Source organism: Ruditapes philippinarum, unplaced genomic scaffold (assembly GCF_026571515.1).
Source record: "Ruditapes philippinarum isolate M1 unplaced genomic scaffold, ASM2657151v2 ctg957_1_1_1_1, whole genome shotgun sequence".
Lineage (NCBI taxonomy): Eukaryota > Metazoa > Mollusca > Bivalvia > Venerida > Veneridae > Ruditapes > Ruditapes philippinarum.
Genome location: NW_026861540.1, coordinates 110,273 through 135,915, shown reverse-complemented (window position 1 = coordinate 135,915; position 25,643 = coordinate 110,273). Strand labels below are relative to the sequence as shown.

At 30.6% G+C, this 25,643-nt stretch overlaps 1 protein-coding gene and 1 long non-coding RNA gene across 3 annotated transcripts in view; one reads left to right on the top strand and one right to left on the bottom strand.

Annotated features, from left to right (window-relative positions):
• The first annotated feature begins 1,530 nt into the window (after positions 1-1,530).
• Positions 1,531-25,643, top strand: part of LOC132716028 (rho guanine nucleotide exchange factor 3-like) — a 36,236-nt gene continuing 12,123 nt past the window's right edge. The window contains exons 1-4 of one of the 2 annotated variants that reach the window (XM_060699166.1): positions 1,531-1,653; positions 8,501-8,567; positions 9,882-9,947; positions 22,911-22,997. In XM_060699166.1, coding sequence (XP_060555149.1) covers positions 1,634-1,653; positions 8,501-8,567; positions 9,882-9,947; positions 22,911-22,997 — 240 coding nt within the window. In that variant the 5' untranslated portion in view covers positions 1,531-1,633. Of the gene's footprint in view, positions 1,654-8,500; positions 8,568-9,881; positions 9,948-21,446; positions 22,027-22,910; positions 22,998-25,643 lie in introns of those variants that run through there. The other variant, XM_060699168.1, reaches the window with a different exon arrangement.
• LOC132716035 (uncharacterized) lies at positions 5,257-7,454 on the bottom strand. Its single transcript, XR_009623763.1, has 3 exons — positions 7,198-7,454; positions 6,694-6,797; positions 5,257-6,486 (listed from the first exon to the last, which is right to left on the bottom strand). It is a non-coding gene; the product is annotated as an uncharacterized LOC132716035 (long non-coding RNA).

Sequence of the window (25,643 nt, the reverse complement as noted above, 5' to 3'; positions counted from 1 at the left end):
ACTTTTTGGAATAAATATGTTTAAACTAACTTTCATGTATATGCAACACTGCTCTATAGTAATATCTTAAGTATTTTGCTATTTTTATTTTTTTCTTCTTTTGTAAATATAATTCGAAGAATAAAGGAAAAAGTTAGTTCAGCAAAAGACTACTTTAAAAATTAACAACAGCAAAAAACATTTTAGCTATTAATAATTATATAAGCATATCAATATTGTATCTATTTAGTTAAAGTGACATTATGCCCATCCAAAGGCAAATAGTGAATAAACAGGTGAAAGTCGAAACATGTTTGCCATGATTCGTTTCAGTTGTTCAATATATTCCGTAACTCGTATGGCTCAAGGAACATTTTGGAAATATCTGTCGAGGGAAACTTATATTTAATAAAAGTATGGGGCAGTCTTTATGTTTTAGGCAGATATATATTTTTGATAATGTAAGGTACAGTAGGGGGTGGCTCTCCGACCCCACTGCACCAATTACGGGGAAAATAAATGGGCAACCTATGTTGCTGAAAAATTAAAAAAAAATAAGTGATTTTCGCTGCGTGCGTGCGTGTGTGTGTGTCGAATTTCAAACGATGGGATGTTTTGGAAACATTTTTGTACATCTAATAACTTTATATCCCATTTGTTTTTTGTTTGTTTGTGTTTATTTTTTTGTTTCTTTGTTTGGGTTTTTTTGTTGTTTTTTTCGGTAGATCTAAACTTTTTTAAATACCATGTTACTTCATTAATTGACACTTCAATTGAAATTAAAATTGAACAATTGAAGATGTATCTCTCTATCAAAATTTGGTCTGTAAAGATAGATACAATTAAAAATGTCTGAACTCCCTACGCTTTATTAAAAGAAATTTTCAAACAAGTAATAAAGATATTAAACAAAAAGGTTTGGTGGGGTTTACGCATAACCTAAAACTAAATTTCAACGTTATTCATCATCATCATCATCATCATTATCATCATCATCATCATCATCATCATCATCACCGTCACAAACTTCATCAATAAGTTTCAGTTTTTGGCTACTTTGTAAGGTAGCTTATTACTAGCCTTTAAGATATACTGTGACTGGCCTCACTATCAAATCAACAAGTGAGTGTAACATTATTATTTTTTTTTAATCAGTTTAGAAATATCCCAAAATCAGATCCGTAGTGACCGTAATTAAAAAAATGGTTTATGAACGACAAAATGTTGTTGCAAAATTATATCTGTAATATTTAGCATCTTATTTCTCTCGTTTTCAAAATTTATCATTTTATTTACCGCACATATAATGTATCACTGAGTTAGTTTATGCTATTTTCAATTTTAAGTTTTAAACAATTTTCTTCTGTTTATTGAAGAAGTATTCATAGTTTTAAGAAAATGAAAATCGGGTTTTTGTTCCTTTTTGAAGTAAGCTCATGAACGAAATTGGTTCGTCCATTAGACTTTGGGTCGAATTATTTTGGGATCGAATCAAACTCACGAATATTTGCCAACCAAAAAAGCCGAGGGCATCAAATGATGTCACTGGAAGCTGATTGGTTGTTTTGGCAGGCCGCCATATTCAAGAGTGTTTGCAAACAAATTTTAATCTGAACATTGTAGTAAAACCCTTAAACTTTTCCACATAACAACAATGGATGAAAATTTTTTCAGGTTGAATTATTTACTATCATCGTTTTTTAAATGATTAAGAATTGCTTAAGGGCATTCAAGATTTGTAAGTTTGTCACCTAATTTCGTGATCAAAATAATATCGCTATACTCAATATTTCGGCTGCAAGACCGCCAGGTTTTAGAAATTGATGATTATGAACAAGACATAGTGAGCTCTCTGATAGAATTTATTACGAAAAAGGCAAAGAGCCAAAGTGAGCTCTCTGACATAATTTAATTTTAATATATATGAAAAAGGCGAAGCCTCAAACTTCAAAGCGTACACTTTGAACTCCATAGCTGATTAGCTCAAACATTTTTTCACCAATTTTCAGTATATTGGTACCAAATGGTAGGGAATTGATTCTCTTAAAGGAAATAAAGGTGTCATTACAATTTTATATCTATCAATAAATTTTTCAGTTTCAGTTCTAGTTGGGCCCGCCATTTCCAATGTAACCCGATGATAATACATGTACATGTAGGTGTGGTATAACAATAACAGAACAATTGCAACTATTCTGATTAATAATAATCGCCATTTCTTCTAAGTGAAACTGAAGCAGTGCATTAAATACCTGATAACACCTCTAAATCGGAAATGTGAACAATTTTTTTAACCAACTTCCCCGTTCATAGGCTTTGCCAAATGTCATAATCATATTAGAGACTCTATACACCTACAATTGCACACTTTCATCAGCACAATTCACTCAACACTATACGCACTAATTTTTGCCTTTGCTACTGCCACTCGGAAAATATTTATGTTCATACCACTTGATAAAATAAATCCTGTATTTATGGAAGAAACTTGAATATCCTCTATTTATTCAGTATTTTATTAATAAGTTGAGTATAAATGTAATTATTTTGATTGTGATTTAATATCAATAAAATTACAGTATGTCAGTCAAAATTTTACACTTTACGCTTTATTGTGTGAAGGCACTAGGAATCACATATAGAAAAAGTTCTTTGCGAAACTTCATATTTGAATGAATGGTAATAGGCAAGGAATTCCAAATGTATTTTTCCATGGGAACCTTAATGACTCCTAAATGAGACAGGAAACCAGAAAAACTGCTTCCTGGTGTGCTTAGATAAATCATAGTACAGGTACTCAATGTTAGCAAAGCCTATTAACAGGGAAGTCAGATAAAAATAAACTTGAAAGTCAAGGGCTGGATAAATGTAGCATTATTCTAGTTGCCTTTGATATTTCCACACACTGTTCCAGTTTTCAATGGGAACACCTCAGCAGAAAGTTGCCATTGTTTTATAATCGGAATACCTAATTATTTTTTGCAAGTCTGGAGTTAATGAGAGAAATGCATAATTCAGGCTGTTTACATCAGATGTCACAGTACAAACCATAAGCAATTGCATGTGTATTCATATTACACATTAAGGTGACAACAGACACTTTCCGTGGTACTCACATAAATGTCATTTAAACCAAGTTATTTTAGTAATAATTGTTATTCATTTAATCTTTATGCATTAAATGTCGTTGATCATCATAAAAAATAACATATTTGAAAAAAAATGCCTTTGTAAATGATTGATTTTGAATAAAAATCCTAAAATTTTAAATCGTATTATCAAAGTCATTTTTTATTTTTTTGTCATCAAACTTTTGGAAAATAATCTTACTTATATTATCTGGGGAACCGTGTCTCAAATTTTTTCTATCTTTTCTCAAAAAAATATTACGTAACATCAAACATTTTATGCGACTTTTTTCACCATACATATTACGTAATTAAAGATAATTAAGTCGCTGATTGAGCAAACAAAAATCCCTGACACGGTTCCCTCCTTAAATGAATTTCCTTTCATGTGCTTTAAACCGCATGTTAATTGCTTGATTATTAAAAAAGTTATGCGGATTCAAAGTTAGTCCGACCCGCATCAAACGAAGTGTCATAAATCGGCTGTTCTCTCTCGGACCCCTACGTTTCACGCTAAATAATTGCATAATACACAAATATCGCACCAGAGAGGGTCACAAGTTGCGGTAACATACTCTAACAACATTTTATGACCCAGTGACATCTGATCAATTAAAAAGCTGCTGATTAATATCAGTTTATAGCCGAAATTTCTTCAATTCTTAACGTGATTTACTGTCCGTCTGGTATCTGTCGCACATGTCACGTGACTATCGGTAAAATTTGAGGCACTCAGTGGGGGGAAATGGAACGCATTTACGCACCGCTAGCGGGGTATTTAATTGTTTCCTTTTTGAAGTTTATTATTATTATCATCAGCATTATTATTGTATTATACCAGTGTCACTCTGCCTGTGTATTCGTGTATGAAATTCCGTTAAAATATAAAATAAAATAACAAAAAACTGAGCTTCTGAAAGTCTTTTAAAGTCCATGGTAGATGTACAAATAAGAACGGGATATTATATATTTTTTCCACCAAATTGATAATGCTTCACATATTTTAATAGAAATAAAAGGTATTACTCGATCATCATGATCTAGCCTTCTTGACTTCTATTATGAATATCATCTATGCACGGCAAAAAGATCCAGTTTCTACCGGGATAGACAATAAATTTCATACTTTGTCCCAGATTTATTAGTACTGTGTCCGATTTACTGGCGAACAATTTATTTTCACTAAAATATCTTTTAATATCTTTTTTTTATTCCTAGAGAACACGGATATATATTACATATAAGTAATATAAATCCGTGATAGAGAAATTATCATCCTTAGACAATCTAAAATGGTTTAGAAATTTGTCAGGGACACCTTACCACAAGTCATATAGGCGTTCACATAAAAAATGTTTGTCTGTTTTTGTTGTTGTTTTACTTGACATTGTTAGAAAACGAGGTTGAATGTAAAGTAAGCCCTTGAATCCGTACAAAAGTCTATCAACTCAATGTAATATCTATCAGATTAACGGGACAGACAAATTATTTTCACACATTATGGATATTTTAGCAACTACATTTTTAATCAACCCCGTGGTCGTGCGATTTGCCACTATGGTTAATTATTTATGTTTCATACATTATGTTACGTACATTGGCCGACAATTTCTTAATTTATAAAAAAGGCTAAATGTTGAGATATTCATAAAAGATGTACGGTAGTTGTGCGATACTAGCCTGGGTTCCAGTCTGTCGATTTTATGTTATGTTTCTGTTTGGCAAATCGACATACTATCATAACGACGAACGAATACGGAATATTTTAGCGCATATGTTATGAAAAAAAAAATGTTATAAACAAGCAAAAACTATCAACGCCTGAATCCCAGGCTAGTACGATACATGTATTACGAGAAGTATGGACCAGTATGGACCTGTAATTCACGGATATATGGAACTACCGATTTCCCTCATTGATGCCTCAACAGGGGGCGGAGCGTTATCGATAATCGACAGGTTACGCGAATAGCAGATACAAATAGAATAGGTACCGTTTTAAAACGTTTAAAAACACATTTTTTGGACTAACTGCTTCCAAAATTAAATCACGAATGTGTTCAGAAAAGGTTCATAAATCTAATTAGCAAAAAATCTCACTTTAGGTATTTTCAGTGATAATTGACTCCGTTGTCACCTTAAGTAATAGTTAATGAACTTTATTTATGACCTTATACATGTATAGTGTTCTAGGTAGGAATGGGATCAACAAGACTTAGTTTTCACTTAAAGTTTCTTTAATCAATTAGTTTTTCATTTATATGTTTTTTAAAAGTAATTTTTAAAAAAATCCAAGTACTTTTTCAGCAGACAATTCAGTAGGGCTTACATTGAATATTTAAATGTCAGTGATTTTTTCCCCTGTATTTTACAGCCAAATAAAGGCTGTTTCCCCTACCTAAAAATAGGTATATTTTCCCCTCAAAAAAGCTAATATTTTCCAGTGAAATGCCTTGTGCACTTCTTCATCAGAACCATTACTTAACAGCATCCGACTATTACATCAGCTAGAAGACAGAAAGCTGTCCCTATAGCCTCTGCTGTGTACCATCCATGTTAAATTGAATTGAATTGAAAATTTTATAAAATGTGTGGTTAAATTCCATTCTCAGATGGGGCAGCACGAAATACCCAAATATTGCCCAAATACACCCAAATATTGCCCAAATATACACAAATATTGTCCAAAAATACTAAAAGTAATTGTTTTATACAAAAAAATGCTGTTTTCATTATAAATTATAATATGCACATTTACTAATATAAAATCAAACATATCCAAATATACATTTTCCTATCATTGTAGTTTTAACCAAAATTAGTCAAAATATATTGATGTGCGAAACCTTGTTTCTGAGATATTTTCGTTCTGCCAGGGGCAGAATCTCGTTTTTATGTAGAGGCGAGATATTGCCCAGACAAGAAAATGGCACAATATCTCGTCGCATAATACAATTAGTTGGACTAGAACCAAAATATACCCAACTACAGTATAGGGCCTACTCCATTAAAGCTATATAAAATTTAAAAAAAAAATATTATCATGGACACTTGTATGAAATTTGAACAAAGTCATACACAAAAAAATATATAAATGTAGACAACAAATATAACCATATGTTTATCTTAAATTGCAAGTATATTCATTAATGAACCTATTTAAGCAAATATCACAAGTTTATTTTCTAAACAACATCTGAACTGCACATTTCAACGGAATGAATGAAATTTATAGCGCCTAAGTCATACTATTGTAACACATGGTGTTATAACACAGGGTAGATGTGGTTAGTCATTTATTGTTTCCAATCTACATATACAGTCAATATCATGAATATACAATATATCTTCTCTGTTGAAGTTAACTTTAATCAAGGCACTGAAATGACATAATAATAACAATGTTTGCACATATAATATATACAATCAATAAACATAGTATTTAATAAACATCTTATTACTATAGACATTAAGATTACTAAATGATTATAGCCTTTGTACTCTTATGTCTAACCAGTTAAACATTACATGTATAATGTTTACATTATTACAAAAGGTATAAATACCAACATACTCTTATACTTACAGATCTATGGGATCTTAAGCCTATTCCACAATAAACCAATGACAAATTAGAATCTATAGCACTTCACTTCACATCACATACATCCTGTCTCACGTGATGGTTAACTGTGAACAAGATTAAAACATATGAGCCGTGTCATGACAAAACCAACATAGTGCGTTTGCGACCAGCATGGATCTAGACCAGCCTGCGCATCCGCGCAGTCTGATCAGGATCCATGCTGTTCGCTTACAAACCCTATTAGAAGTAGAGAAACTGATAGCGAACAGCATGGATCCTGATCAGACTGCGCGGATGCGCAGGCTGGTCTGGATCCATGCTGGTCGCAAACCCATTATGTTGGTTTTGTCGTGACACGGCTCATATAATACATGCTGGTTATAAAAATATAGAATTGAAAGAGAAAGTAAATGACTGCCATTTTGGAACATTCAACGCGCTGTAAAATACAACATTGCAAATAAACCGAATAATAAATAATCATTTCAGCCATCACAAAACTACCTTAAATACTTCTCACAAACACTTGGATAGCTCAACCAAATGTAAATCATATAAACAAGTTCAAATTAACAGAATGTTCTCTACATCAACCACGTAAACTCTTTTCAAAACCTGCACAACATTCCCGCCAAACTCTCGCGAGATCACACAGAAAACAAGAAAATAAAAGACCAGCAAGAACTTATCAAAACCTAAAGAAATAAAACACCAGAAAGAGCTGACACGTTTCATAATACTGTCATACGAAAATATGACCCTGCTACACTATGTTATAAATATTAATTCATTTTCTCATTATAATCTGTATTTTATACAAACAAAAATGAATATTGCTTTATTTAGGTATATATTGGCAATATTTGGGTGTATTTGGATATATTTGGGTATTTTGTGCCACTGCTCAGATGTTGGAATTTGATTTTCCCCTTTTCTGATTTATTGCGCTATATTTTCTCCTTCAGAAAGCTACAGGTTGTTTTGAAAATTGAAAAAAAATCACTGAATGTTAATATGACAGATACTGTAGATGTATTCAACATTTGAATTAATGTCAATTCACAATACCATTTAAAATCCCCCCTGTCTTGTGCAAATACATGTATCTCAATTTTATCTGAGGAGATAAGTGAATGGCACTTCTGCTTACATTGTCCCTGGTCTTGTTTACCAACTGTGCAAAAATCATGCATTTCCAGCAATGACATTCAGTGTGATTTTGTTTCATCAAAGTTTTACAGAATTCATATTTTGGCCTGTCATCTGTAATCTGTGATATGGTTTTCGTAGCGACTGTTTAATTTGTAAGCAGATTCTGGTTAAGTATTTTCTTGGTCAGCAAAAGATTTTACAAGCATAGGCTAAAAACACTGCTTGTTTTGACAACACAGGCCACCTTAAAAATTTTCTGTTGAAATGTTTCATCTTAATGTTTTAAGCTGCTGTTTACATGTACATTAATTACGAAACTACGAGTTTTACGAAAAAACAAATTTCAAAATTGTATGAATGCAAGACAAATTCACATTAAAAATTCAAATTCACTAGCATTTTGCAATTTATAATATCTGTAATTCTAACTCCATAAATTACTAGAATATAATTAATACTTCTATATATTATGTTATTCTGATGCATTTTGCCACCTACTCATGGGTTACAAACAAACTTTTACTATGATATACATGAATTTACCAAGTTGTAACTGTAAAAGTTGTTAGGTACCCTGGGATTAGATGGGTAAAAACTGGCGGTGGCTCTTGTTAATGACAATTTTGATCTTTGAATTTTATTTTTGATATTGCAGGTTACCAGAAGGAAAGAAATCAAGAAGACACTCAGTAATTGGAATTTTTCCTGATTTACGTAGTGCAGTAAGTTTTTCAATTTGCTGTGAAATTTTTGTCAATGCTAGCAGGGACATCATTAAAATTGTTTTTAAGCCACTTCTACAGATTTAGACTTTCCAAGTTAGGTCAGTTGGTGAATAAATTCTTCCTTTTTGTCAGACTTAGATAGAGCGGTCATTGATGGAAGCAATATAGATGTACAACTACATACATGTATAAACATGTTTGAAACATTAAATAATTTTGACTTATTACTAGATATTATGAAAATTCAAACCAAAATAAGTATATACATATTGGTTATTCTATACATATATAAGCAGGTGTTCATGTCTAAAACTTTTTTGTTATGTAATAATTAATTGACAAATTTTATGGCAGTAATGACAAAAAAAATGGTCAGGAAAAAAATCACGCAGTGGGCTTTTACAAACAAGACACATCATAATTGTATGATCAGAATGTCATATCATTGATATGCTTTGCGCTGAATCAATGACAGCTCTAGACTTAAGGACACATGTACATACTTGAATTAATTTTAAAATTTTACCATTCAGATTCGTGTGACAAAAGGCAAAATTGTATACAATTCAAAAGTACAGCATTGTAATATTTTAATGGATACATCATAATATACTTTTATTATACTTTTGAATGATGCACCAAAGCAACATTTGTTACCTGAATCATATTTTACCTGCTCCCTAGAAGGTGTTATACAACACTAGGGGCTTAATAAGTTATGTCTAAGTTATACCAAATATTAAGAAACTAAAGTTTTGAATGCTTTATTGTACTTATCGATTTCAAAGAAACACAAAAATTGCTTTCAAAATGGTTGTTGGGTGTCATTCAATGCATTGTCACAATTATCTAAAAAAGTAAACATATTGCTGGAAAAATTAATAATGCTGGTTAAAGTATAAGGTCATAGCTACCATATGCATTTATCAAGTTACATGTATGCATTTCTTTTGATTTGATTAAGGTTAAAATATTTTGGACCATTTACTTACCATATCACTCATTTTGGCAATACTGTTGCACAGATTCTGCTAACTTTTGCATTATTTGCACATTTCTGCGTTACTGGATATACAAGGTTGACTGTATTGTTAAAATTTTAAATGGAGAAATAAATAATATGATATTCAAAGCATGAAAACACCATAAATTCAGCAGTTTACATTATATACTGTGAGCGTTCAACTTGTTTCAAGTATAGAAAATATTTTTGCCTTTAAGGTAACATGAATAAGAATGAAGTGAAACTTTCTGAAGGAAGCCAAGGTGAATAACGTCCGTTTAGTGTAATTATTACTGTTTTATTTTCAGAAAAAGAGGAAAAGGAAGTTAGAAGAGGATAATGTTAGCTTACAGAGTTTTGAATCTGGAAACAAGGTAAATAGCAACTAAGTCCCTAATGAGTGTTATGAACATATGGCTATATCAAATTCTTTGTTTAAAGGCCTATTAAGCCCCAAAAATGAACTACTTGTATTTTTCAAAAGTTTCTATTTTTGGTGTCCTGTTAAAGTTCAGAGATCATTTTGGTCGAGACTTTGCACGAGATATTTTGCCCAATTGCTAAATTTTGATAAAAAAAATTTAATATTTGGAAGGATTTTAATAGATATTGTAAGACATGTAAGCTTGTTATTGTAACTGAAATATTCTATTTTTAGAATCATTATTTATTTATTAAATAATTACTTTTTGTCATTTTTAGCATATAAGTAATGTATACGCAATATTCCTATTCAAACAAGGACAGTAAAGTAATAATATTGTTTTCAGCATTCTATTAATTCACTATGTATAAACGTTCCTAAAATTGAATGTTACCTTTCTCCGAATTTCATGTTAGATTGTTGACATTTTAGGAAGCACGATTATTTCTTTATTCCTGGATTAACATGTCTGTTACTCCACATTTTGTAGTATCTATTATGTTTTGATGTTATAATCAGTAATTGTTCATGAAACATGCTCTAATCAATTTATTTTTGTCAAAATAATAATTCCTAAAACTTTCCCAAAATGTTCGTGGAGGCTGCCATCTTTGTTTTAGGTACACGAGTACCGATATCTGTAGTTTGTTTAGAAATGAAGCATATTTGACTTTATTGTGTAACATGTATTTTGTATTATGTGATTATAATGTTTGCTTCTCAAATTGTTCAAGAGATTTACTGTAATAACTTATTTTTGTAAAACAAGACCGCACTATTTATTCGGTCATTCGCGTAGTAAAGTTGGGTTGTGGAATCACCCTAATTCTCTTTGAATTGTAATTATCCTGCTAAATTACCATAAGTATTTAATTGAGTTGTATTTAATAGCGTAAGTGTTATTTCTCAACATAATGATTACTTACAACTTTATATGTTCACTTTGTATTTTGTTATTATGATCTGTTGAGCTGTTTACTCATTTTAGGATGGGAATTCCTAACTGATTCTGATTGGCTTAGATAAATCCTAAGTGCAATCTGATTGGTCGATAATCCTTTCCTAAATTCCTAAACGGCTCAAAGGTTATAAATAGAGCGACAGTCCTCATTTTGGAACAACAATGCCCACGAAAGTTGCTTAGGCGCGATAATTCAAAACTGAGCAGAAAACATCAAAACTGAATTTTAGTAAGTTTCTCTTTAGGAAAGACTCCTAAATCACATTGGAATATGTATTATGAGAGCTGACGTACTTCATGTTATAACTTTTAATCCTAAATTAAACGAATATTAGACCAAAGAATCCAAACTTGATAAAAGCGTTGTTGACTTATATTTAAGGAAATCATAAAATGACTTAACATAGCGCCTTATGAAATGATGCTGAAACCTATTTCTGTATATTGATGATAAGTTATAATGTTATATTAAATGTTAGTATATATATGCAGTTTATGTATACAAAACTGATGTATACACTATTCAACCAAAGAATTGAAACTTGATGAAAGCGTTGTATTATTTTTCTGGAAATTCTAAAGAAAAGAGTCTACTAATATAACATTGAAACCGGGTGCTGTATATTACTGATGCTAAGTTAGCATATATGTTTATACAGTAGAACTTGTGGCGTATTTTTGAAACAGCTATCCTGACACTGCGGCAAAAGTAGGATCAATAAGATAAAATAGAACATAATTTTATTTATTCAATACTTTGACATTTTTACAAGCATTTCATTCATTCACTGCAATATCGCTCTAGCCTTTTCATGTTTCCAAATATTGAAGGCAGATTTACAATTAAAGTCTGCAATACTGGGTCCCTCAATCATAATTCTCATTAACATGTCACAATGTTCACCAAATATCTTATCATGTATGTAAAGGTGTTGTAATGCTGTTTTATGCAGAGATACTACGTTCACAATCACATTTATGAACTGTATGGGTAAGAGCTAACATAGCAAGCTTGATCATATTTGGAAAATCTTTGATTCATCAGCAGACAGCCAAATTTTCTTCTTGGCGAAAACTAGATACATTAAGCCGGCATTAGCATGATCTTTAGACGCTCTTTACATTGCAATACAAAATATTACGATGACATCATATGCAAAGTACTCTTTTTAAATCCTGCAAAGAAAATTAAATAACAGAAAGGCACTTTTTTGTTGGCGAGCGGTTTGAGAATAGGATGCGATTTTTTTTCCCAGTTAAGGATTTTTCATGTGATTTAAGTCAAACAAATGCGAGAATATCGTAGAATCATGGTCAAAAAATAGTCCCTGTAGTTTCCAAAAGTTACTTATTGACCAATGACCATATATCTTAAACAATATTGCTTCATTTGTAATTGTATTTTAGGATTTTGTACAGTTATATAGTGATGTAGTCTGTTGTATGGAAGTCAATTTCTATCATCGCTGTCACACTTATAAGGAATTTTTTCCAGGATTTTGAGAACATAACCTATACCATAATTGGGAATTTCAGAATTTCAGCAATGTTTTGTTAAAAAATTGCGGGGGGGAGGGGGGAATGCATGACTAAAAATTTGCAGTGATTAAGTGAATGCAAACAAACACTGGCTAGTATGGCATCTTCAAACTTTTTAAGCACTATAACAGTGAAGAAACCCTTATTTTCAAAGATTTTAGAAGTTTTCATTTAATATTTTTATTTTGTAACTTTCAATTGGGATTTATTTTTTTTCGGGTGGATTGGGAAAATAATATATTCTTTTTTCAATTGGGAATATGACCAAATATTGGCTATAAAATTGAAACTTCACACACTTGTTCTCTGTGATCATCTAACATGATAGGCATATGTCCAATTACTCTGAATTGACTTTAACATAGTCATGACCATTTCACTGTCAAACACTGAGAAAAGTCATGTCTGCTGTCTCACAGACAGCTCTTGTTCACATTCAGCACTACTTTCTTCAGGACTGGTGATCATGCTTTAAATCCATTCTTAACATAGTATATAACACGTTTACCCTTTCTTAAGAAGAAAAATATCATATCTGAGGGTTAATGTGTCTGGAAGGAAGCAGTTTTTAGTACCCTACCATTTTAACCAGAGGGGACTTTAGGGTTTTTCTCTGTCTGTCTGTCTGTCTGTTAGTCAGTTTGTCTGTCTATTTCAAGAAAATGGAACTAAAAAAAAGTACTGAAAAATATTTTTTTATGATCTTGACTTAAGAGGTCAAATTTAAACAATTTTACAATTAATTTGCTGTAATGGCTATAACTATGTAATTAATAAATGAATTGTCTTCATGCTTTGGCACAACAATCTATTGGACAAGGCATAAAAGAAAATTTCATTGAACTTGACCTTAATTGAATTTGGCCTTGATTAAAGGTCAAATTAATACAACAATTGGCCATTATCTTTGTTATTTAGTTATGGATATGGGTTATTATAAGACCTTGGCCTTTATAAGACCTTGACTGTTAAGGTCAAAATAGTGAATTTTGCTAAGATTGTCATATCTTTCTTATTCATTTAAGGATTGGACAAACTACACCCTTATGACAAAATCTTGGCCTTCAAGATCAAATTATTTAAATTTGCTTAAATCATCATTTCTTGCTTATTTATATACAGATTTGATTTATACTTGGACAAATGAACACGTGACAATACTGACATGATTCATTATTCTGATATGACCTTGAACTTAAATTGACCTTATAGCCTTAAATAATGCTCTTTATGATTTTATGTAAAATATTTTAATATACATAATGTTATTATTTGGTAGTTACCAGGGCTAGTTAGTACTGGTTCAAGATGTAAAACGTCATTAGCTGATAGTCCTCTGGTATTTTGCTTAAATATTGTTTTTTACCAAAGCTAGATCAAAAACAAACAAAAATGCTCCTTGTTTCTATTAGATTTTTGTCCAAATATTGTTAAATACTGACTCAAGATCAAAACAAACAAACAAAAATAGTCCACGTTTCTCTTGATACCTGCTAGTGTTAGGTGTATGTTTATTATATATTTTTGATATGTTTAGGATAAAAGAAATGTCACACTGTTATAGTATTTATTTTCTACTGTAGAGGAGCTTCTCATGCATAATTGAGAATACCAGTGTCGCAGTTTCAAGTTATTTTGGTAAAGATCTCAAGTTATTCAATAGCAGACATGCAATTAAAGGATCCAAAATAGACTGCAAACAGTTTCTAATGACATCAATAATCAAGATATGGATTCTATCTTCCTGCGAAAATGAGACAAGATCATTGATTTATTACGTAAACGATCTTTTACTGTTGTACATACCAGTACCACAACATCTGAGATATTTACTTTAGTTTCAACAGCTTTTATTCACCAGTGAGTTTCTGTAAAAAAATATTTGAACAATTTAACAAATTGTGAACACTTAATTTAAAGCTGTGCTGTAGTAGTCGGAACACCTTAGTTTTTTTTGCCTAATGCATTTTGAAGTGCATTGTACTTGAAAATGAGTTGATAATTTTTGCTTTAGAATTGAAACTTTTAGAAGGGCTTTTTTTTTTTCAGAAATAAAAAAATTCTAAATATTCTATAATAACAACTTTATGTGTTTTCCTATTGATGGTTGTTGAGATTTAACAAATTCATAATTGTTTTCTTATTTCTACAATAAATGTTTGAAACATGTATAAAAAGGTTACCCTAACCTGCCACTTTTAAAGCATTGTTATTAGAAGTTAGTTGTACCTTAATCAGAAAATTGCTATAATGTAGTAAATGAAGGGTCTGTTTTCATAGTTTGTGAATATTTTTTTCAGAAGTATATTATATATTAGTTGGTCTTGTCAAATATAAAAAAACCTTTACTGTAGTTGATTTTATTAGACTTTGAAAATATCAGGTATCATATTTTTTATTAAATTCAGAATTATATTTAAACAATAGATACCCATTATAGAATTAGAATTAAAAACTTTTTTGCCCCCCCCCCCCCCCCCCAAAAAAAAATAAAAATAATAATAAAAAATGTCAAGGTCATAGCAACAGTTTAAACTTACAGTTTTTTAGCTCGACTATACGAAGTATATGGAGAGCTGTCCTACTCGCCCCGGCGTCCGCGTCCAGATTTTAGATTAAAGTTTTGGTGCAGTAAAATATTTTTCACTATAACTTTGTCATTTCTTAAGGTATCAACTTCAAACTTCAAATATATGTTCCTTATCATCAACCACATCTTATGTGACAAGGTTCATAACTCTAGCACCAATATTTTCAGATTTATCTCCCCTTGAACTTAGAATTTTCCTTAAAAAATACTATTTTTTACTGTTACTTCTTTATTTCTTAAGGGATCAACCTCATACTTCAAATATATGTACCTTATCATCATCCCCATCTTATGTGACAAGGTTCATAACTCTAGCAATAATATTTTCAGATGTATCTCCCCTTGAACTTAGAATTTTCCTCAAAAAATACTATTTCTTACTGTTTCTTCTTTATTTCTTAAGGGATCAACATCATACTTCAAATATATTTATGTTATCATCATCCCCATCTTATGTGACAAGGTTCATAACTCTAGCACCAATATTTTCAGATTTATCTCCCTTTGAACTTAGAATTTTCCAGAAAAAATATTATTTTTTACTGTTACTTATTTATTTCTAAAGGGATCAACTTCATACTTCAAATATATTTACGTTATCATCATCCACATCTTATGTGACAAGGTTCATAACTCTAGCACCAATATTGCAAGAATTATCTCCCCATAATCTTAGGTTTTTTTACTAGAAAAATGTTATTTTTTATTATAACTTTTTCATTTTTAAAGGTATCTACCTCAAACTTCAAATACTTATTCCTTATCATCAATTACACTTTATGTGACAATGGTTATAACTCTTGAAGCAATATTTACAGATTTATCTCTCTTTGAACTTAGGATTTTCTTTAAGAAATATAATAACTTCTTTACTTTTTAATGTATCTACTTCAAACTTCAAACATATATTTCTTATCATTACACAAATGTTGTGTGACAAGGTCCATAACTCTAGCAGGACTATTTCTAGAATTATTCCCCTTGATCTTGGAATTTATGTTAACAAATGTTATTTTTTTACTATAACTTAATACATAATTATACATAATTGATTTTTCTTTCATAGTTTTGTCCTCCTTACTGCGTCCAGTATTTTATTAGTCGAGCTTCGCTGTCTCCTGTGACAGCTCTTGTTGTGATACATTGTATTGTCAAGTGCAGCTGGATTTAGTGTTCAGTCAATAACTTCTTCAAGATAGGATTTTTCAAAATTAATTGGTACACTTAATCAATTAATGAGATATTGTCTCATGAGCAAGACTCTTGTCTCTATCTAAAAGGTCAAGTTCACTGCAAGGGATTCACATGCAAAACCTACATCCTGAGATTCAAGGTCATACTTGGAGGTCATTTTTTTTTAAGTTGGACCCATAAACTTCAGTTTCAATGCGGTTGAAATTAAAGCCATCCTTTTTAAATACTCTTCAGAGTAAATTTAATGTAATGTATTTCTATGAGTATAATGTTTCATTTTTTTCTGAGTTTTAATTTACAGCTAATCTTGCCAAACAGTTGGATCCGTCAAACAGAGCTAAAAATGGTAAAACCCTTTGGGCAGCTTCTTCTAAAGTATTTAACTGTTTACTGTGGGTTTTTTTGGATGGTCATTTATCAATATTGATTAATAATTCATGCAGTAGAGATGAGAGGTCAAGATGAGAAATGAAAAAACAAACATCTTTCTCTCGAAAAAATTTTAAAATCTATTCTGGTCAGCAATTTATTGCCACCATGACTGTCTTGTTTTCATTTTCCCATAATTTTCTAGTGTACAAACATACATTGGCATGATTCTAAATAAAATCTTTACTGATACTTTATGAATCAGTATAAATTTTTAACATGTCCTGCCATACTTACTGAAATAATGTAATTTACTTTTGTAGATCTGACCTAACTGAGGTTAACTCTATATTTCATGAATCAGTATGAAGTTTTTACATGTCATGCTATACTACTGAAATAATGAAATGTACTTTTGGCAAAGTTTTGCTGATCTGACCTAACTAAAGGTTGTAGTAGACTGTAGGACATCCTCTAGTGTCTAGCCCTGTCAATATTATCGGATATTATTTCCGTTATTGATATGTCTTCTTTCAATGAAAAAGACAGTGTATTGTTTAGCTCAAGAATATTATTTGATCTTTTATAAGCTGACTTATTTTCAGCTCAATAACTAAATGTGTGTTTTGATAGGAAGTTGTAAAACTTCATTCGGTGATTGTCACATATCAAGTAGCGAAAATATAAAAAGAAAATTGTACTCAGTATGTCAGTGTAATAGTGGCCGCATTTTTGTTATTTACAATAACTTTATTTTAGCAACAGCTACCAAACATAATGATAATAATTAAAGGAGCTCTGACTCAGGTCAAAACGCTTAAAACATAAAATTTGAAATTTTTACATGGATACCAAGTGAAGCACTTAAAATGGAAAAATCTGCATAAGATAATAAAGAAATATACACAGAATTAAATCATCATAGTAAGTTCAAATCGTAGCAAGATTGGAGTGAAAAGTTTTGGTTTTTTTTGTAATTTTACACAAGAAAAATGATCTTTCTGGAAAAACAGGGTGAGGGATTGCCCTGAAAATTTTCACAAAGTTACTGGTTCCGATCTAGTCATCAAAATGGTTCACAAATCTCAGAATATATTTCCAGTCTGATCATGTTAAAAAAAACCTCAGTAGACTGTCCCTTTCTTGAATTGTTTCCATGATAAGAAGGTCTGACTTAAGTTTGGCCACTAGTTTAAGTTACAGTGGCACCTTACAATTTCTCGTCTTTCACTACAAAACTCTGGTGACTTGATTCAGTTGATTGCATAACTCTTAGTAATTTTTTTAACATTGTGGTCAAGTGCATAACAATTTTCTTTGATGATATTAAATTCACTCACTGAAGAATTATTGCAGAGCAGAAAGTGATGCACTTGAAACGAAGTGCACTAAAAATTAATTTCTAAGACTTTGTCATTGTGAAATTGCCCTTTGCAGGAATAAGCTGTTGTAGTGAAGCTTTGATGGAGAATTTATTGGAAGTCATCGATACTTTATGATTATAGTATTATTACAGTCTTACAAGTTTCCCCGGCAGGCTGATTGGTTTTATTGAGAATATCGGGTTGCGGAACTAAATCAGAATTTTGTTCCTAGAGAGAATTATTTGATTAATATGGTGCTTTACATTAGTAAACCTTTTAATTGCAGGCGATATTGATCTGTTAAGGCAGATTTTATATTTTGCTTTAAATTTTAGAACCAGTGTTCAAAGTGACAAAATGAGCCTCGTAAAAATACTCAGATGTGTGAAATGTTCTTTAAATAGTTGTAAAAAAAGAGTTATATCATCTGTTGCACTTCTGTTTCCTTTCATCTAGTATCAATATTTTCTTTTATCTTGAATTCAAAGGTTACTAATTGCTATTTCTGAACGTGACCTTCTGGCCTAGTCATTGGGTTTGTCCATGTCTCTTGGTCATTACCTTTGTTATTGTCTATGTTCATTTTTTTCACCTTCCGATTACAGTTATTCCAAATTAGAGCAGTGTTGACAAGGTCGTAATTAGGCCATGTTACTAGTGTTCAGTAGGTCGGAAACCGTTTATTCTCAAAACGGATATTAATAAATGGCCAGAAGAATTGACTAAATGCGGTTAATTGAAACAATTATTGACATTTTATCAATTTTGCTATTACACCAGCTCTTAAGTTACCAGTTCTTGGAACACTTGCGTGAATTTTATTGGTTAATGATAAGGTACATCAGCTTGAAAGAACTGTAAATAGTTACTTCAGATTTATGGCATTTTGTCAGGTAGATGATTAAGAATGTCAGTCGGTGGCCGATGACGTCACTCACCTTTAATTGACTTGATTTTGTCTTAACCATGTCTTGATTATGATGCAACGTTGATATAGGCGACTTGATGTTGAAATGTGCATGATGACATTACCTTAATGAGCTGTTAGTGCAGGATCATGATAGGAATCATGATTAGATGTAATATATACATGCGAAATTAGTGTTGCACAATGATATCGATCAAAATTTAGCATTTTTATGTTTAATGATTCAACAGTCCGATTTTTTGTTTCTTCTTCATATTTCTTAAAGTGCAATAAAAAAATTTTGTTTGAATTTTGAAAAAATAATTATTTCGAAAATATAACCTGTATGAAAGAAATGTGTTTGTATACTCCCTTTTTAATGATGCGAAATTAATCCTAATACACCATTATGTGAAAAAGTCTATCCTAAAGTTATATTTGGAACAGTTTTAATATATAAGATATTCATGTTTGCTAAGTAATAGAGACATTCTATGTAACTCTTTTCAGAATCGCCTTAGTGTAATATTATGAAAACGGTATAATATTTTGTATAAATTTTATAAAAATATTTCATTACATACATCTTTATACCTTTTAAAGTACATGTAATTGATTATTACACAATTGTTTGCTTCAAGCCACAAATTTTTTCTAAATGATATAAAGTGCAGTTTTTTTTATTACAAAATATTTTTTAAATTTTATCATGAAGATAAAGGTTTTCTTAACTGACAAAATGAAATAAAGAATCAGGAATCTGCTTCATCTTTTAAGTTTTCCATTTATTTTACTCTTGGGACCATTTGAGTAATTGGAATCATCTTACTTATGTAACAACTGATTAAAAAAAAACAACTGACAATATTTTCCTATATAATTGTTTATTAATATTCTGCAGTAATTCCTGCCACAGCAAGTTTTATGTCTCTTTCATTATTTTTTCAAGATTTAAAACGATGGAAATGTAATTAAATTAATCAAGAATCTTAAATATACTTAAAGAAACAGATTTTTAACTTTTATATTTTGAAGATCCACAATATTATGTTGAAATACTTTTGGGCCAAAACCTTTTTATATACAATAAGTAGCAAAGTACAAAAATACTAACTGTAATATACCAAAAAGATAAAGCAACAAAATAAAGTTCATCTATATGGCCAATGATTACTTTTGCAGAAATTGTAACAGGAAACCAAAGATAAGAAGTTCTTTGACTAATGAAAATTAAAGCATTTTTGGGTCATAAAGTGTGATTTCCAAAAAAAAAAAAAATGCCAAGTAATTTTTTTTGGTCAGATCTGTGATATACAGCTGTTGTCAGTGGTCAAATAAATAAATCAATTTTATCATCATTCAAGTTGTTATTTATGTTCTTTTAAAAACTTCCTAAATTAAATTCGATGCTTTAAAATGAGAAGCATAATGTTTTAATTTGTCATAAAGGAGTGATTTTAAGTCAATTAAGCTCTTTTTCCGTTGACTTGATTAAGTTGAAATTTCTATTTTCAGTGTGGAAATTTCAATTTTTAAATGCATTGACTGTTTTTACTTCATTGCGTCATAAAATGATTAGTTAAAAGGGATTTCTTTCCAGAAACACAATTTTGAATTTTAGAAATTGTTGCAATCAACTATTTATATAAAATGACTGACATAGACCTTGGCTAAGATTCTTGCAGTAGAAATTTCTAGACAAAATTTAGTTTTGATGAAATCTATATGTACAAAAAAGAAATACTTGAATACAACTTTTAAAAACTCTAAGAAAATTGGGAAGATTTTAAACAAACCGTTAAAACATTCTCTACTTCTTTTTCAAATGATAAAAACTTGTACTTAATATATAATTAAATTATAATACATTTATTTTTTTTGTGAAAAAAAAAAGAACAACATATAATAAATTTATTACATTTGTATGTGCTGATTGGGGGGAAATCTTAAATTATAAGGAATGTTCAAGGTTAAATTAAGAGTGATGATGTCCAACAGTTTTGCAAATTTGGAAAAAGGCCTAAAATTTTGGTAAAATAAAATTACTGATACTTTATCACTTTGGAATTGAACAATTGTGAAAACAAATAATTATAAGAGCATTTTGGATGCTTTATGACAAGAAGATGGAAGCGCTGAATGTGAAATTATTTTTCAAAAAAGTCACAAAATGTAAAAAAAAGTGGTATTTTGACTTTAATACAAAATAAATACAAACTGGCAATAAGCAACAGATTATTCAGGTATATATTATGTTTAAAGAATAACTTAAAAGACACTAAAATTAAACTTTTGACAAATCAAGATAAAAGCATTTCTGGTCGTTAGAAATAATGTTCCTCAAAAGAAATTTTACACACATGAGGGTAAGGGCAATGTTTTATATTTGTAATAAAATTTGAGGCCAAGGTTTGATTTTTAAAAAAAGACAGCTTAGATTTTCTATATTATTGTTTTTACATTTCCTTACCAAAAATAGCACATTTATACTTCATATCTAATAAATGACTCTAAAGTGAGTTAGTAAATACTTCCTGGTTTCTTATCATAAAACAAATATGGCAGCTGAATGTCTTAATTGATTTAAAAAAACCCCAGCTTCAAAACGGTATTGGATAAAGTGGTGGAATTAATTTTATCGTGGAAAATATTCTCAAAAGAGCTATGTTACGCAGCACGTGCTCTCAATGTTTTCTGTTTATACAGGGCTATTGGTTGTCACGAAGAACCATTAACAACATCTTTGTTTATGTTTTGATTATTGGGAAGAGGACTATTTTTCTCTGGTCCAAATAACCCATGGCAACTGAGCAGCGTAGGAATACGATAGACATTGTACAAGTTTAGTTTGAAATTAAAGAGACTTGTAAGAAAGTAGCATTAACGTGAGAAAATTAATCTTAATAAAAGATAGATGAAAAGAAGTGGTAACGTTCTAGATATTAATAAATAAAGAAACAATAATTGATGACTTATTGTTAAATATTTAGAAGAATGGATACTTTAGTTTTGTCTAGTTTTAGTTCTTGCATAACTTGTGGTATAAAAATTGCTGTAATAGATGTTGATTCGGAGTATTTGTGGTCAAAACAGACTGAGTTACAGGTAATTTATAGTACCTATAGAGATAAATTATTATTTTTAAGGGTAGTCATTGAAAAAAAATGGAATAGTAATAGATTTTTTTTTTCCTTTCTTTTTTTTATAAATTTGAATTTTATCTGTACTGTAAAAAGAGTATAAGGAGCTATTTACTTTCTTTTGAGTGTATTTTTTGTGTTCAATTTAAATTTATTTGCTTTGCTTTCGATAGTTGTTTTTATAACTAATATAACGCTTATATAAAAAGTAAGATTTGTAGACTTATTCATTAAATTTTAAGCTTATAGTAAATAAAAAAAAAATGTGAAAGAAATTTAGATTTTGTATGTAATATGATAATTTGATTAGATCAAAAATGGTGCAAATGACCAGAGCTAACTGACTTCAAAATCATGCTTTTAGTAAATAAAAAAAAATGAGAAAGAAATTTAGATTTTGTATGTAATATGATAATTTGATTAGATCAAAAATGGTGCAAATGACCAGAGCTACCTGACTTCAAAAATCATGAAAAGTCAATGTAGTGTAAATGCCTCTCAAAAGTTTCCTTTCCTGTTTGAGTAATTGCACTACAAGATTTGTAACCATTTTGGTAGAGAAGGGTTGTTAATGCACAGATATATCCCTTGTTTTTTACACCTGAACCATTCCAGTCTCAGCTTTGCAAAATTTGTATCCTTTTTAAGAGATCAAAAAAAATTCTACTTATCTGCTTGTTATTACAAGTATAAATTAAGAGAACTTTATGCAGGATGAGTAGAAAAATGTAGCCCGCACATTGATTCTAGAAGCTCCTACAGGACAGATGACTGAAAATATTTTTAGATGCCTGCTTTTTGAAAAAATATTGTCTTTTTATTGTATATATGAACTACATGTATTTACAGAAAAAGAGTCGGAGAAAATCTTTACTACGTGTATCATCACTGGCTAACCTGCTCTCACCAAAAGCAACAAGAAAAGAAACACTCAAGGTTAGTATGTTTCTTTTATATATTTACCCTCTAACCATCAACCTGCCAGAATTCTTAAATAGACTTACCAGCTTCCATTTTAACACACCAGCATAAAGAGGTGATCTTTTCTAATGGCAATGTGTCTGTCCCAATTGTTCCTCATCCCTCGTTATCCACAATTTCTTTAAAAAACTACTTAATGGATTTTGACCAAACTTGACATGAAGGATCCCGAAATGGTCCTTTACAAAAGTTGTATAAATATTCAAGCCTGATGCCTGAGTAGGTCATAGTAGCTAGAAATAGACTCTCAAAATGACATCTGTAAAAAGATAATATAAATTGAAAAAATAATTGTAATATCGCCTTGTGGACCACTTCAAAGTTAAACAAAATCTTTTACTGGGGTCAAAATTGGTCCTGCCCTGGGTGTCACTAAATTTTATATAGACTTGCATGTAGTAAAATATTTTAAAAGACTTCTCAGAAACTACAATGCCTAGAGCTTAGACATAATGTATTATCACCTTGTGGTCCTTCAAAAGTTGAATAAATCATGCCCCTGTGATCAAAATTGACCCTGCACTTTCATTTTGTGAAGCTACTATGCCAAAAAAAGAGACTTGATTTTTTGGCATGTAGCATTGCCTTGTATAGTCAAATTGTCTTAAAATCTCAGAAAGTACAATGCCCAGAGGTAAGATAGTTTGCTTGTAGCATCTCCTTTATGTCCTCTACAAATATATATAATAATGCCACTGGAGTCAAAATTTGTTCTTTCCCAGTTAAAATGGTTAGCCACTAAAAGTACTTGCCAGTTGGAGATTACCGTAAAATTCCTAATAAGCGCCACTCCCCTAATAAAAGCCCCCCCGCTTTTTAATATGGAAAAAAAATCTGCTCATCAATAGTGAACTCTTTAAAAAATCCGTAATTTTATTCAAATCCTTCAGAATCCATTTTATTTCATAGTAATCACAAAAATTAATCACATGAACTTTAAAATCATAACACATTTTAATATTATTGCCAACACTTGTTAACACTAAATGTATTTTCAATGATTTTTGGTTTTAGGAAAAAACATGTTGTAATAATAGCCCTCCTTTTGGAAAATGTTTAGCCCCCGGGGCGTTTGATAGGAATTTTACTGTATGCTTTTAAATTGGAGAGCTTTATATACATGTACATCATAAATACATCAAATTGCAATAATAAAGTTAGAAACCTTTTTTTAAAAAAAATAAACTAAGAAAACAACAAACATGCAAAGAATAACAAAATATGTATGAAATCAAGTATTTTCTAAAATTTTCTCTTGGCATGTAAATATAAAATAGTTTAAAAAGAATTTAAATTTGGATTATTAACTAGTAAATCTATTTACTTTAATGATTTTCTGTTAGGAAGATTTTACAAGATATATTTACTATGAATATTAAAGTAAGGTTACATAACACTTGAATTGATTTTTTGATTATCTATGAAAAAAGAGATTGCGACTAAAGACTGGGAAAATTTTGCCCTGTATTGGAATTCGAAGTGTGTAGCCGTAGTCAAGTGTCATAAATTAAAAATAACCGTCAGATTTATCAGGTTTCTGACACAGTTTGACGTCATAAAAATCATAGGTGCCTTCTGCTGTGCTAGGTACTTTTGTGGCGTGATTTCCTTCTTCATTTTTGCTTAAGACGTAGTAACCAGGGACTCATTATGTTGTCGGTATAAACCGCAGTAACCAATAATTAACAGTTATCTTACTGATCAGAAGAAATAAAACACTGTTTGCATGCCAAGTCTCTCTTAATTAAGATGAAAATAAAAAACAAAAAACCCTCTCCAATCAATGGCATGTTCCCTAGATCTGTGCTATAACTCGAAGTATATAATTCTGTTGAGGAAAATCCTCACATTTATAATTATGGAATAAAATATCTCATTCTGCCTTAGTTATTACATCAGTTTTATCCTTTATCAACATGTTTTGAATTTTATTTGGTAATAAATACATTTTGTACAGTACTAGTTATTCTTGAAATCATTAAATTTACAATGCATGTATTAGGTCAGTGTATCACTCCATCATCTGTTCGGAATAAGGGCACTGTGCATTATTTTACGCTTCTTTATGTCTGCTAATACCGACATGCCATAGAGGAAAATAGAATGTTGATTTGATGCATTTACACTGTTACTTTTTACTCCATTACCTTCTTAAAGATCCTGTATGTTGTGATTAAAGTGGTAAACGACGAGAAGTAAATTGTGTTACAGGATCTTTAAATAAATGCTTAAATAAACTTGTCCAGCTTCCATTTCTTGAACTATCCATAATTATTATAAGGGATATCAAATTGAAAATTTGAAGTTTGTCAGTCAACAGTTAAGAACCTGGTCAGACTGCACAAATAGCCTGGCTCTATACTGGTCACTCGGTTTTAGCATGTTAAGGCATCGGTCAGTTGTAACTCCTCTGCTCCTCATGCCAGGTGAGTGCAGTCGGGGTTTTGTTTTGACGTAGAAATAGCAAGGGATGTGAACATTCACAAACTTAGGATAAACACATTCTTCAAACATGGTGTCAAGGCAATGTTTTTTGTTTTGTGAATTTAAGCCTCCAATTTGTGACAGTGAAGGCCTTTCCCTTTAAGCTACAATTAACAG